The 15,163-nt window shown below is 37.4% G+C and overlaps 1 protein-coding gene across 1 annotated transcript in view; it reads left to right on the top strand.

The window, feature by feature from the left end:
• Positions 1-13,552, top strand: part of LOC128736155 (membrane-bound alkaline phosphatase-like) — a 35,036-nt gene extending 21,484 nt beyond the window's left edge. The window contains exons 6-7 of the mRNA XM_053830635.1: positions 12,573-12,938; positions 13,151-13,552. Of these exons, the coding sequence (XP_053686610.1) occupies positions 12,573-12,938; positions 13,151-13,552 (768 nt within the window). The remainder of the gene's footprint in view (positions 1-12,572; positions 12,939-13,150) is intronic.
• The last annotated feature ends 1,611 nt before the right edge of the window (positions 13,553-15,163 follow it).

The following is a 15,163-nucleotide window of genomic DNA, read 5'->3' as shown; positions in this document are numbered from 1 at the left end:
CCCGTGGGACATCTGCGGATTGTCAAAGTACCAGCACAGCACAGGGAAAGCGCAACATCGATATCAACAAGTCAGCATGTCGCTTTGTCACGTAAAATGCTCTTTACATAAGGGCATTGCTTGGTATATAATAAGTTCGGCACCAACTTTTCAAAAGGTCGTAAGCAGATGCCAGATATATCCAACATTTCTGTTGAATAACAGTTAATCAAGCGCTTATTACCCGGTAATCTATACCCCTGCTATTCAAGAAAAATGAATACTGCGGAAAAATAATGTCCCAAATTTATGCATGCACATAAATTTGGGATATTATTTTTCCGCAGTATTTCATTTTTGCAGTCTAATTTTTGCTATAATGTACATAGTTTATGAAGTACTAGTACGTATTATAGAGATTGCTGACATTTACCGCACGCACAGTTCGCCGCGTATACGTATACGCGGTTTGTTTGCATCTCCAAATTTTTTTTCGCTGCGAAATATTTTTCACGATGCACACAAACCACTGTATTGGTCGCACATTAGCAATCCTGATACCGTCCGTTATTATGTCAGATGGTGTAAAAAGCTGGATAGCGCATCACTGTGCGATTACAGCGCACTACTTGCGACACACAAAACCAGAATAAAATTGAATGTCACACAGCTATCCACCTATTCGCGTGCGTAATGACGGCTATTGGATACAACTTTCGGAAAACGTTAGCATGCTTTTGGCAGCTTTGTTCACGTTAAGTTAATATTTCCAGCCTTAATTGTCGTTTTAGAACTTTCAAGCATACGTGAGCGAAGTTCCCAAAAGCAAATAAACATTGTCGAAAAACGTACCCACTAGCCGCCATTAAGCGCGCGAAAAGGTGGATATGCATACAATTATTGTTCATATTTTCTAGTAAATTATCCATGTTAACAGAAACAGAATGTAGCCTTTCGATCCTGAAATGAACGTTTACATGCTGACTATTTACTAGATTTACTAGAATAATGTTTCACATATGTAGTATTATATACGTGGTAGTGCCTAATTTTAGAGGGTATTTAAGGTGAAATTAGTCGTCATCGATTCTGCCAATTTCAAAAGCAGTTTTTTTGTTTGAAACAAAAATTCTGTTAATGAAAATATATTCGCTGTGTTCAGATTGGCAAGAAGAAGGCAGTATTTATATTTTTACAACCAGACCCCAGCTATTAGGCCCAAAAACTGCTTTCGAAATTGGGCTCTCCGACGAAAAGTTAATGACTGCTATTTTCCCGTTAAACAAATCATGTTCGAAAAACAGGTATATTAAGTGATCTCCTCATTATTCATAATCTTTTTAACTTTTCACTATTGATTTAATAATGTCCTGATTTATTCCAGTGTCATTTCCTTTGCAAAACTTCCTTTCTGCACGATTTTTCCTGTACCAAATTCTATTTTGACAGCAGTTCAAATAATAAACATTGAGAGCTTTTTTGATAAGTTTCAAGCAAACAAACCGGCGAACAGCGCAAAATGTTGCGAAAACAAATTTAATTTGATTGGCATATTACACTGTTTTACAAACCGCCAAATTTTATTGGAAAAGCTCGGCGACATTTTGAAAAATAAAATTTGTTCGAATATTTGGTTGGGTCAGTACACGGGTTTTCAAATTTATTTGATGAAATAGATCAAATATTGGATGATTCAGCAAACAGTGTACTAGTACCTTTATGCAGCGCAGCATAATGAATGGATGTAAAACGTGTTCGTGTATGCCGAAAGCGACAGCATCTATGTCGGGCGAATCATTTTTTTCTTTGTTTTGATCAGTTATCCACCTTCATTGAGTTATTTCGATTTAAATTGACTGGCTTATAAATAGTATGCTGAAGCATTCTGAATGTTGCCAACTGGTAATGCATTCTATATAAGTTGATGTGTATAATTAATTCGAAGCGGTACGCATTTATGTCTGAATTAAATATTTGAGCAAAGTGTAGTAAAGTTCCAGGTTCTCCACCTTGCGTACCTATAGAAGGGCTGAAATTTTATTACACTAGAATTACACTTACACTTTTAAAGTTTAGAGTTTGCGAGCCTTGAGTCAGCCAACACTCATTAACAAATTAAGACTGTTCCAGAAAGTATAGACGACTCCAATTTTTTATAAAAATCTAACAAAAATGCTAAAAATTCAATTTTTATTAGATACTAGCTGATCCGACAAACTTCGTATTACCAGAAATTAAACTGTGTTGTACATAAATCATGAATCTCGGATGACCTTTGTCACAGTCTGCAGTTTTGCAAGTTTCTGAGGAGTTCAACCTTAGATGATTCATTTTGGCAGTTACGTAACTATGAAAGCATCCCAGGTATCCAATAAGCATCACCAATGCTATTCAAATGCAAGCCGATAAGCATTTAAGTCGCCTTAAATGCTATTTAAATGCTAATTTGGCAAAATATACAGCTAATTTACTGCTAACCTTGTTATAGTGCTGACAATGCTAATTTGTAGCTAATTACCGACATGAAGAATTTGAATAGAATTTTGAATGCCAATTTACAACACTTGTGCAGTCAAAAAGCTAATATACAACAACGTGCGGTATAAAATGCCAGATATGCTGATTTGCTGCTTATGTTAATGCTTATTGGTTACCTGGGATGGGTAGTTTAATATACAAATTTGCAATTTTTCCCCACAGTAAAGTAGAAAACAACTCCTCTCATTGCTTAGCCAGAAAGCGGATAGCAATCTTCGCCGTGATTGTACAACATTTCGCCGAATACCATTTCGCGAAAAACCTTAACGGGAAATTAGCAGTTAATAACTTTTCGGCGGAATACCTAATGTCGGAAGCAGTTTTTCAGCCCAAAGGCGGGATTCTGTTTATAAAAATGTAAATACTGCATTCTTCTTGCCAATCTGAACACTCGCGGCCGTGTCGCTCTGAATGAGCTAGTGTTACCATAGATAGTTTTTGTGATCTTGTTATTGACTAATGTTTTATGGAAGAGTCAAGAATTTCTCGAGTTAGATTAGTCTTTGAGATACGCAAAAATTTCTGTTTTATTTGTATGAGAGTCCATATCCCCCTGCCACAGGGGTGAGAGGTCTAGAGTCATCATAAAATAAATTCAAGACTCCAATATCCCCTACATGCCAAATTTGGTTCTATTTGATTGATTAGCTCCCGAGTTATGAGGAAATTTGTATTTCATTTATATGCCCCCTCCCCCCCCTCTTAAATGAGAAGGGGTCATAATTTACCACAGAAAAAATTCTGCCTCCTAAAAGCCCCACATGCCAAATTTGGTTCTATTTGCTTGATTAGTTCTCAAGTTATGAGGAAATTTGAATTTCATTTGTATGGAAGCCCACCTCCTAAACAGGCAACAGGTCCTAATTCATCATAGAAAAAAATTTTGGCTCCGAAAATCCCCACATGTTAAATTTGGTTCCCTTTGCTTGATAAGTTCTCGAGTTATGAGGAAATTTGTATTTCATTTGTATGGGAGCCCCCCCTTTTAAAACGGGAAGGGGTCATAATTCACCATAGAAAAAAAATTCTGTCCCCTAAAAGCCCCACATACCAGATTTGGTTCCATCAGGAAATTTGTATTTCATTTCTATGGCAGCTCCTCCCTCTTAAAGGGGAGTGAGGTTATAATTCCCTTATTAAAAAGGGTAGGGATCTCAATTCACCATAGAAAAAATTCTTGCCTCCAAAAACACTCACATGAAAAAAACATTTGATTGAAACCCCCCCCCCCCCCTTAGGGAGGGGAGGGGTCTCTAACTATCATAAGAACCTTCGCCGGCCCCAAAAACACCCACATGTAAATTTTCACGCCGATCGGTTAAGTAGTTTTCGATTCTATAAGGAACATCCCGACAGACAGACAGACAGACAGACAGACAGAAATCCATTTTTATATCTAAGATAGGTTAAAATATCAATCAATTGTATGCAAGTTGACTCACCTTCTGGTGAACGTTCTTTATGAGCTTCAGCACAGACTTCTTAAAGACTAGTTTTGACATTTTTGCCAGTCTTTTTCAAATTTGAAATGTTACTTTCAACGACTCGAATCTTATTCACCATTCATTCCACAAGAAAGCGAGCATAATGCTGGTGTTTCTTAAGGCCCAAACAGCATTATGCGTCAACGCATCCGTCAGCGTTAATCTGATGGTTACACCGTGTAAAAACTGTGCATTTTATTTTGACGTATATTTCTGTCTGCCTGGGCCTTTACTACGATAGGGTTATTATTTGAATCGTTTGTTTGAGAAACCCCACAAACGCCATTTTTCTGATAATTGACTTTTTAACAGTTTTTGAATCTATTAGGATATCTACATCTTCCCCCAAAATTCTAGACAAAGTTAGTTCCACGAGCCCCTTTTAATTGGGGTTGCAAATGTCCGTTTGTTTGAAAAACCCCAAATATCCACCCAGCAAACATTTTCGTACGTATATCAAAGTAACCAATATGATATATGTATCGATATGTATATAGAAAAATCGCATTCGATGCACGAAACCAGCATATGCGTACTGTTTTGGAGGCCATATACGTACTTCAAATTATATGAAAACATTTCACATTCATAAGTATTTGTATACGATGAAATCCGACTCAACATGATTAGTTCCATAATGCTATACAATTCTGTGACGACAATCGTATGTGAATCAGTTACTATCATTTTGTGGGAATAAATGTAGACTAAGGTGCGCTTTATGAAGCTTTATGTACGATTTCGAGTTGGTTGGCGATATTTAAGACGATTTCCAGATATTATTATACGATTTGTGGTTTGCTGGGCATGTTTCCTAGAGTTGTTTGCAGTATAGCGAAAATGACCCACAATTGTGTGTGACCCATGATTGTGGACTGACTGTAAATGAAAACCATGATAAAAATGTTGGTTAAAAAAGTACTAAACTTTTTCTAAAACTTGTATTAATCCACATCAAAATTTTGAATAAATAATATTTAGCGCCGCTCCTCTTTTCTTCTTCTTCTTCTTAGCAGTACGTACTACATTAACAACCCCAGTGATATATGGTTGCAAATTACATATTATATGAACCTGGAATGATCACAAATTTGAATAAAAACTAGGGTAAATTAACCATTAGTGGACCAGTTAGTACTTGAGTAGTTTTCTTCCATGAATTATTTTAAACTGGTAATGCTAAACACGATACCGATGACGCTTACAATACGAGTAACTTTCGATTAAGCCTAAAAAAATATCATTTATGTTGAAAATCTCTATATTTTGCACATTCTTGAAAACAGATTGGAATGTCCGTTTTCCTTTAATGGACCTTGTGGTTTACAATAGGATAGCGACCGGGTCCATTATAGGAATTCTAGTGTATTTTGCATGGAGAGGGCCCACTAATGGCGACATTTTTTGCGTTGTTAACCTATAATGAACTTGCTGAAAATATCGATTTTAAGGCATTAATAATTGAATGCAGCCAAATCTTTATAAACTGAAATTTGTGGCATGTTTATTACTTTCTGTTTCATGTCATATTTTCTCGGAAATAAGTAGCACAAGATAATAAACGCCGAAACTGTACCCGAGTTCCATTATAGGTAAAGGGTCCACTAAAGGATAACTTACTCTATTCAAGTGAACCGTCAATTCCCCGTTTATTTGAGAAACCCCAAATATCCATCAACTTTAAAGCCGTGCAATTTTAGCTAGAATCATTATTTTGATCAAAAGATAAGTCTACATAATGTATTTTAGATATTGTCATAGAACCTCATACCAAAAAATATAAGGATTGGTTCAATATTCAATTCAATGTATCAGCCTCGATTTTGGTAACAAAAGTATTCGTTTTTGGCAACACAAAATATTTTACTTCTAAAAATATGCTTAAATATCAGTCAGTTTTCGCATACATACTTTAAATGACGAAAAAATATTGCCCTAAGTGTGTTTATGAAAATAAGTTTGCGGTTATAGAATGTTTCAAACAATAATATTTTTATTGCCGTAGAACTAACTGCAGATCGCTAAAAATTTACTTGCACTGCACGAATAGCTCTTATAGAGGATTTTGTAAACATAAAAAGGTTGCCTTCGTTGATTAATAGCTTTTAGTCAATTTCTAATTTTTTCATATCAAAAAAGGATCTCGATTTTGGCACGGTTTCGATTTTGGCAACATAAAGGGTGTCCCACATCAAATTGCACCACGGAAGAAACGCTGTAGAAAACTACCCATTGGGTATTTTCTCTTGAAAATTTGAGTAGAAGTAGTTTAGAGTGTATTGTTTACACTCTATTTTTATCGCGACCCGTTTTTCGAAAATTGGAAAAAATTGCGTCACCCGAAAACGAGCTCACATCCCAAGAATTAGAAGCCACTGGTTTAGAATCTTACAAGATACCTATTCTTATGTAAAAAAAATGCACGAAATCGATTGGTGATGGTTTCATCTTGCGCAGACTTCAGGAAGTGGTCCATTTTGCCCTATTTTACCCAAAAATCATGTTAAAAGCTAATTAAACAGTATAAAAACTTATTTGCCGCCAGTGAAACGAACACAAATAGCTTCCAAATTTTGTCAAAACATCAGAAGAATCAAATCCCATTCATTCTATACTGTGTTAATTAGGTTATTTATGTATATGGGGGTGATTTGGGCAAAATGATATTCTTGCATTGTTCCAGAGGAAGTAAGGATGCAGACTCTACATAGTTTGCCAAGAAATACATAATTTCGCCAAGAAATACATCTTGTGACAAACGGAATCCGCCATTCGTGACTACCGGGACTGTAAACGGACAGATCTACCTCAAGGAGTGTTTACAGAAGCATCTGCCTTCTCTGTCGAAGCAACACGAGTGCCCTACGATCTTCTGACCGAATCTATCTTCGCGCCAATATTCAAAGGATGCATTGGAGTGGTACGAAGCCAACGGAGTCACTTTCGTACCCAAGGACATGAACACCTTCAACGTACCGGAACTAAGGCTCATCGAAGAATACTAGGCTATTATGAAGCAGACACCACAGAAGCATCCCAAGGAGGTCGAGTCTGAGGAAGACATGAAGAAAAAGTGGATTTCCGTACAGATGAAGCTGCAGCTAGGTTGCACAAATCTTTTTGAGTGGAGTTAAGCATAAGGGGCGAGCATACGGTTATGGTATTGATGTTGAATGAAACAAATATGCCAAAACCTTACTAATGGCTTTTGTTGTCTGAACGTTTGAAAAGGATCGGTCAATTAGGTAATTTTCTACAGCGTTTCTTCCGTGGTGCAAATTGATGTGGGACACATTTGGCATTTGTAGCCAAATACGAAATCCTACTGGATTATATTCTGCTCAGTTATACGCATTGGCGTAGCAAGAGAGAATGCCTGGGGGCCAGACTATCTCCAGAATTCTGCAGGCACCCTCTAGAAATTTCCACTTATGAAATTTGAAAACCGGAAAAAATCAGTGCATATGCTCCAAAAATACCAAATACGAAACGAATATCAACAGCTTTATGGTTGTGTATACCTAGTTCATGGATTTTGTAGTTTTTTTTATCTAGTTTCTGATTCATGTGATTTAATTTGTATCCGTCTGCGCATAGTCTGGGTCAACATTAGGGTATTTTTTATATTAAAAGTTCTACACTTTTACAACATTGAGCAAAGTTTCGTATTTACTATATTGAGCAAAGTTTCGTATTTTTATCATTTGTACAACTTTGTAAAGCATGAAAAAGTTATACAACAACTACAAAAAGAGCTAGATTAGAATAAATTGATTTTAACAACTCGTATATAAGAAATAGGATTTTTCTATCTTTGCTGTCTTCAGCAAAATTTCATGTTATAATATGCTCTAAAACTTTGCTGAATACATCAATATATTAAAATAAAACTGTAGAAAAATAAATTATTTCACTTTTAGGGGAATTAATCAAAATTTTAATTCTGATTTTTTGAGTTGACAAACGATAGAACTTTTAATTTTAAAAAGCTCCCGTAAACTTAAAACCAAGTTTTGGTTTTGGACTACTCTACAAAAAGGGTGATCGGCTCGACTGCTGCAACGAACGCGACATAACGTTGGTAAACGCAGCCTGCAAGACACCTTCTCAGATCCTGTTAAGCTGGCTGGCACCGAACGCACATGGTTTAGTAGGAAATTACCAGCCAGAGGCTTCCTGGGGGCTCGTGCAGCTACGGACTATATTTTTGCCATCCGACAGATCTCACAAAAATGTCGGATGTATATCGTGCCACATATCACATATTTATTCATTTCAAAGCAGCATAGGATACAGTCGATTGAAATCAGCTATGGCAGATAATGCACGAACACGGTTTGCTGGTTAAACTGACACGACAGTCAGACCTACATTGGATCGAGTAAATGTGAGTGATGTGTTTCGTGCGCATCTCGGAAACACTCTCGAGTTCCTTCGAGATGTGGCGAGGGTTGAGACAAGGTGACAGCTTATCCTGCAGGCTTTTCAACATCGCTTTTGAGGGGGTGATCCGACGAGCAGAGACCCTTACGAGAGGTACGATTTTCTCCAAGGGTAACTCCTTGGCTTTGCACATGACTTTGATATCATAGCCAGGAACTTTGCGACGGTGAAGGAAGTCTTCACCAGACTGAAAGCGGAGTCTTGGAAGGTTGGGCTAAAAATAAATCGAAGACCAAACACATGAAAGGAAGAGCCTCGAAGGAAACAAATTGTGCCTTCCATAGACGATAACCATTGGCGGCGATGAGTTAGAAGTTGTAGATGAGCAAACGCAAAATGCTAGGATCAAGAAGCATACGCCACAGTTAGAAGCTGATAATGTACAAACCCCTCATTAAACCTGTAGTTCTTACTGGACTTAAAGATGTTACGCTGCTCACGGAGGGCATACGCTCCCTTGCCGTGTATGAGCGGTAAGTGCTGCGGACGATATTTTGGGGAGTACAAACTAAAAGCGGAGAGTGGCGGAGGCGTATGAATCACGAGCGACAGGCACTGCTTGGAAAGATTAGCATCGTACATCTGGCGAAAGTCGGTAGGCTACGCCATCAAACTTTAATAAGCGTGTACAGCTTCCAAGAGCGTGTCTTAGTCGTCTTGTTTTGTTCATTGTAGTGATTGGATGTCACTACCTTCCTATCAGCCGGCATGCCGCGGCAGTTCGGTTCGTTTTTTAGCTCGGTACGCGATTGTAGACAACTCTCCCAGCTTGTTTCCGACATCGCAAACGAAAAGGATGGAATTCCGCTTGAAAAGTGTTGGTCACTCTTGTCGTTGTTGCTTACGGCTTTCGATGTTCTCCGATCCAGGCTTCCTGGCTGTTGATAAACGTTCCCTGAACACCTTTAGTAGGTAGTTAACAGTTAATTTGGTCACTTTTAAGAGTTTCGCTAACTCGACGTGCGAGTAATTCGGATAGCTGCTCTTGCTTGGACGCCATTTTAATAACTGAAAAGCAAATGTCAAAATCAAAATAGAGGCATCATTTCGCGACTACAAAAGTAAAAGAGATTTTTAGACCTGTTCGCACTTACACGAAAATACTTCCTCCTCTTTTTTTCACACAAAAATTAAACAAATATCAGCAATTTCGCAGTCGCGATTTGCATGCACAAAATGAGGAGTGTGTAGGTTTTCTAAATACACGATTAAAAGAAATGCGTCAAGCTTAAATCGATCAAAGTTTAATGAACGCTTTTCATGTTGCACTGTGAGTCAGTTCTTGTAAGAAAAACTGCTACGCTGCTTCATTAAAAGTGTTTTTATTTTGACAATTATTAAAATAATATCAAAAACATGTCACATATTTTATTTATATAAAATTTTGCTTCTAGCGGAAAAATGACAAGTAATCTTTGATTGCAAAACTTAGTAAAACAGAAAACAGTTCTCGCGTAACTTTTCAAAAGGACCTATCTAACAAAACACTTTTTGCAAGTAAAGCGCGCGCAAAGATTGATGAAATATTATTTGAAAGTGTTTAAAACTGAATTAATTTTTTTCTATTCTGTCCTCTGCAAAGTCAGGATGCATAAATGTACTTTGTAACAATAAAGAGATCTTGCAATTTTATGCAGAATTTACATGGAATAAGCCCAAAAAGTTACATAGTACATTTTTTCAACCGGAATGTACATTGGACATATTACATAGGTCGTTTTGATTAACTTATTGTTGGATTGGTTGTTTTGAATCTTCATTTCATCGTTCCCGGTAATGCGATATTTCTATAATATGATTTCAATATCATGATATTTAACATACATTCAATATACATATGTACATATGAGCAGGAACGGGGCAAAATTTCTTCTAACGTCTAGGAACATAAGGCATTCGTTCAAATCGCTATGTGTAATCAATAAATAATTTATCATCTTTTGACGATTAATTTACCATTCTTAACAGATCTGATTTTTATGTTTAACAGATGTGATTCATTCGTATGATTTTATTCATATGATTGCATAAACAAATTTAACAGATATCGGCCAGCTATTAGTTGTGTGCTGTGCGCTATTCTCAATGTAAGCCACATTGGTATCCGTTTCCTCGCTGCTAGGTAAGATGTTACTCTCTACTCTGTAATCGACTGCTGAGAGATTAAATTCTTGTGATTACGACCGCAGCTCCACTGTTTGTCGTAAGTTATACAGATCATGATTTGTAAAGTTGGCGATATCTTTCAAAATATCGTTCATTTTCCATCTCTCCATAAGATATAACAAAACATATAGGGGAATGTCCCCGGTTATGAAAAAGGTTTTGTTTTTTGGTCATAGTTTTTTAATCGGATCATCCAAAAGTTTGAAGACATACATATCTTTTTGTTAAAGACTGCGTATTTTTTCGTTTAAAACAAAAAAGTTATAATAATATTAGAAAACAGGGTATTTTTTGCCAACAAAAGTGCCCCTGGTTGTAAAACACTTTGCAAAATCCATTAAACAGAAAAGAAAACAAAGGAATACAGATGGAAAATAATATATAAAAATCATTTATTAACGAAAACCCTTTAAATACAGTCATTTATCCGTTCCTCCAAATCATCCACATCTGAATTGCGCGTAATGTATGTAAAAACGAGAAGATCAAGTTTGTAATAGGCAAATTTCATAAATCGTATGCCTGAATAGTATTTTAAAAGTATTTTAGTTGAACTATAAAATAGTTTATTTTCTGGGTATTTTAGAACTGGAAAACTTTACTGTTTCACAACCAGAACTTTTTCACAACTGGAGTCAATTGCCTATCATATTTAATCATCAATTTTTTTTTAATTATTGAAAGTGCAACGATCAACACCTGGATGAGTAAATTTTGTCCAAGGTCCTTGACTCAGAAAGCTGAAAAGTATATTGAAATTGATTTATAAGTCATAATACATCACTATTATATTTCACACAATTACCGTTCATTTGGTTAGATAGCGCTTGTTTTTCCCTATTCTGTGCAGAATAAACACTAACTGAAGAACCTATGAGCATCCTTTTGAATAAGCAACTGCCTTCGGTGCGTTCAAGATCAGATTTTTAGAACTTGATGTGCAATACCCTTCAAGACAGAAAACGACCAAAGTACAGATTTGTGTTGTTTGATTTGTTTGTTACTTTGGACGTTGTCTTGGTTACCAAAGCAAATGTCCGATGTAACAGTGGAACATGAATGATTCAAAATTGTACATAGGATATTTTGCCTGCTTTGATTTTCTCAATTTAATGAATATCAATTTGCATGGATGTTTTCGTATAATATTTATAGGCATGTGATTAATTATGATCAACTATCAACTCGATTTTTTAACATTTGTTACTTAGGACCTTTTGAAAAGTTACGCGAGAGTTCAACTCGCTTCAAACCCGTACGAGCACGGGATTGTATTCTATACGCATACCATTCCACATTCCCATCAGCGTCGACAAAGTTCTAATTAATCCGACACATCACTTATTCCGTAAAAATATGCTGCAACAATAAAAATATCAGCGATAAACCCTCGTGTTCTGCCGAGCATGAACGATAGGAAACACTGTCGCTTCCCGAAGCGTAATTTGATTTTCATTCCATTTCATTTCGGTTCCCTCGTCACAGGTTTCCCCCTTTTTCCTGCTGTGCGACGTACCTTCCATCCACATTCTGAAATTCATTATTCCAACAGCCGAAAAGTATAAGCTGGAAACCGAGAGTGCAGAGTGCAGAGCTCGGCAGAGGGGACCAACTTTAAAGAGTGCGCTCAACTTTAAAAGGTATAAAATGCTGAATAAAACACGATAACCGTCGGAGCTTGAACGGCGGGAGAAGAACCCTCCCCAGAAAAGCATCGACCGTTCGGTCGGTCGTTCGCGGATGTGCCTTGTAGAACCTCGGTTCACTTTTCTAGCTCGTAGGCATGGAAATGAGTGATGCGGAAAGATAATGAGGATGTTATTATTGTGTCTCCTTCTTCGGCTATATATTCTGCTTTTGTATGCCTCCGATGCCTTTCAGTATTTCGAACGTCCTTCCGGTTGTTGAATTGTAGATGTGCTATATGTAATGAGATGTATGCTTTTTATTCTAATGACACAGGCTGAACTGGGGGCGCTGAACACGACTGACATTGACTATCTCCTGGGTCTATTCGACTACGACCGATTACCGTATGCGGCTGACATCGGCGAGGGTCAAAATGAGGACACTCCTCCGCTAGTCAGGATGGTCCACTACTCGTTGGAGATGCTACAGAAAAAGCAACACACGGAGGGCTTTCTGTTACTGGTGGTTGATGGAAACATTCAGGAGGCTCATCGTGAGAATAAACCGTATAAAGCATTCGAACAAGTGAAACATTACTCCATGGCGATCAACATGGGCGTCATGATGGTTTCGGAGACAAACACGCTCGTGGTGTCAATGAATGATGTTGGTAGCACACTGGCGATTCCTGGATATCCGGTAAGTTATCTATAATGTAGGCTGAATAAGATTGTACACATTATAAACATTTTAGTGGTTGATATATGTGATACTAAAACCAATTATCTGTGTTGAACAGACGTCACTGTCAATAGCATTTTTGGTCTAAAATGGAAATACAAATCGAAAATGCCGGTCTGTGTAAACTAAATCATAGAACAACGACTCAATCTGTTTTTATTTTCATCCAGGCCTGTGGTACCGACATTCTCACCGCGGCAGGTACAAGCGACAAAGATTCGAAACCTTACCTTAGCCTTTCCTACGCAACCGGGCCAGCGTATGACTCCTATTATCAACAAACAGAAGGTCGCCTAAATCCGCTGACAGTGCTGCAGGGCACGGCTATAAAGAAGGAGCAAATGTGCAGCGCTGCCGTACCGATGAGCGCGGGAGTGAACGGCGGGGAGGACGCTTCCGTCTATGCCAGTGGACCGTGGGCGTTCATGCTGTCCGGCGGATATGAGCAAAACTTTATCGCGCACGCTATCTCTTTTGCATCCTGTATTACGGATGTTTGTGATGGAGTTTCCAGTGTCGTCATCTCTACTTCCGTGATAGTATTCGCACTCATCGTAAAGTTACTCGCTTAAGATAATTACAAATGAAATCAGACCACACGAAGGAGCTCCACTTTAGAAACTTAAAGATATAATTTTATCAAATTTGTATTGATATTTGTTGCTTAAATTGCTTTAAATAAATGTGTGTAGTAGAAGTCGAATCGTTTGGAACCAGCTCACAATTGGAAGAAAAACTCTTATGTCACTCCTCTGATGTTCCGAGTAGTGCTCGAAAAAATTGACGGCCCTGCAGGAAGGCGAACATAATACGCATTCAGCGCATACAATTGATGGTAGCTGGTAGTATTTTTTATCATTACATGGACATGACTACTGAACTGCTGACAGTGTTTGTCTTTCTCAATTTTCTAGCCTTCAAAACAATTCATTCATGAGTGCTGAATGATTGCCCGACTAACCTATGAGTCATTTTGCTCTTGAAGTCTTGACTGATATTCAAATCCTAAAATTTAGTTTTTTAAACTGCCTGCCAGAAATTAATTAAAACTTCGCAGCAATGTTTACGTTTATCGTAATTTCGTTTGTCGTTCTCGGCGGCTCAAACTGAATGAATGATTCACATTTGGTTTCATTCACTATTGTCGAGAATGAATGAATGTAGAGAACAAAACGAACATGCAGGCAACTGATTCGCTCTAATCATTCGTTTCAGATTGGAAATGCTGAGTTCATTTTATCTGTATTACAAACAGCAAAGAATGAGCAGTATATTGCATCAATTCAGGCGCATTGCGTAAGTTAAAAATGAGATCTCTAAGCAGTAGGGTACGGGAGGGTATTTTCATCACGCTACTAATTTCGGCATACATTACCTTTTTTGGCTGCACTTTCCCAAATAAAAACTTTACCGCTATATAACAATACTGAAACGAATGTAGCACTCATAGGCTTTAATGTGTTATAACTATTTCCATAAAAATGTAAGTAATTTGCTTAATTTTATTCAATAAACATCAAAACCACTGTTTTTCCACTAGCACGTAACCAGGCTGAAAAAACTAGCAGCAATCCCTTACGCGTATCCGCTCTTGATGATGGCTTGGAAAACACACAATTATGATCACGTTTACTTATTCTAAAAACTAAACAGCTGTGAATATACTATCACAGAACAATTCTACTTCTTTTTATCACGGAAGAACACAAAAATTCCCCTCTGATATGAAAATATAAATCAATTTTCATTCACTAGCCGTTAGCAGCATTTTGTTTTTAATTCCAGCTTATGGTGCGTTATTTACACTACTACCAATATATGTGCTGACATATCTGGTATTTGAGTGAACTGGCGCTACTGTATATGAACGATTCAATGATACACTAGCGCCAGCAGCAAGGTGTTGTCACTGCAAAACTGATTATCTTCAATGAGCCCGGAATGTAGACAATAGCGAGAAGTTATCAGTCGGTCTCTCTTTCTCTTTCGATCTGTTTTTGAAAAGCATTTAATCGCTGTGCAAGCTAATTCGGCCTGTCGGATTTAAAAAAACACAGACACCACTATAGAAAATGGGCTCAATTTAGCCGCAGCGACTTCATCATTTCTCGCGACTATAACTCAAATTCAGTAGCGTTTTATTAAGACCAAAATACACGCCGATATTTAGTAAATATTATTCT

The sequence above is a fragment of the Sabethes cyaneus genome, chromosome 2 (assembly GCF_943734655.1).
Source record: "Sabethes cyaneus chromosome 2, idSabCyanKW18_F2, whole genome shotgun sequence".
NCBI lineage: Eukaryota > Metazoa > Arthropoda > Insecta > Diptera > Culicidae > Sabethes > Sabethes cyaneus.
Note: the sequence above shows the minus strand (reverse complement) of the source record. Positions and strands in the feature narration are given on the sequence as shown.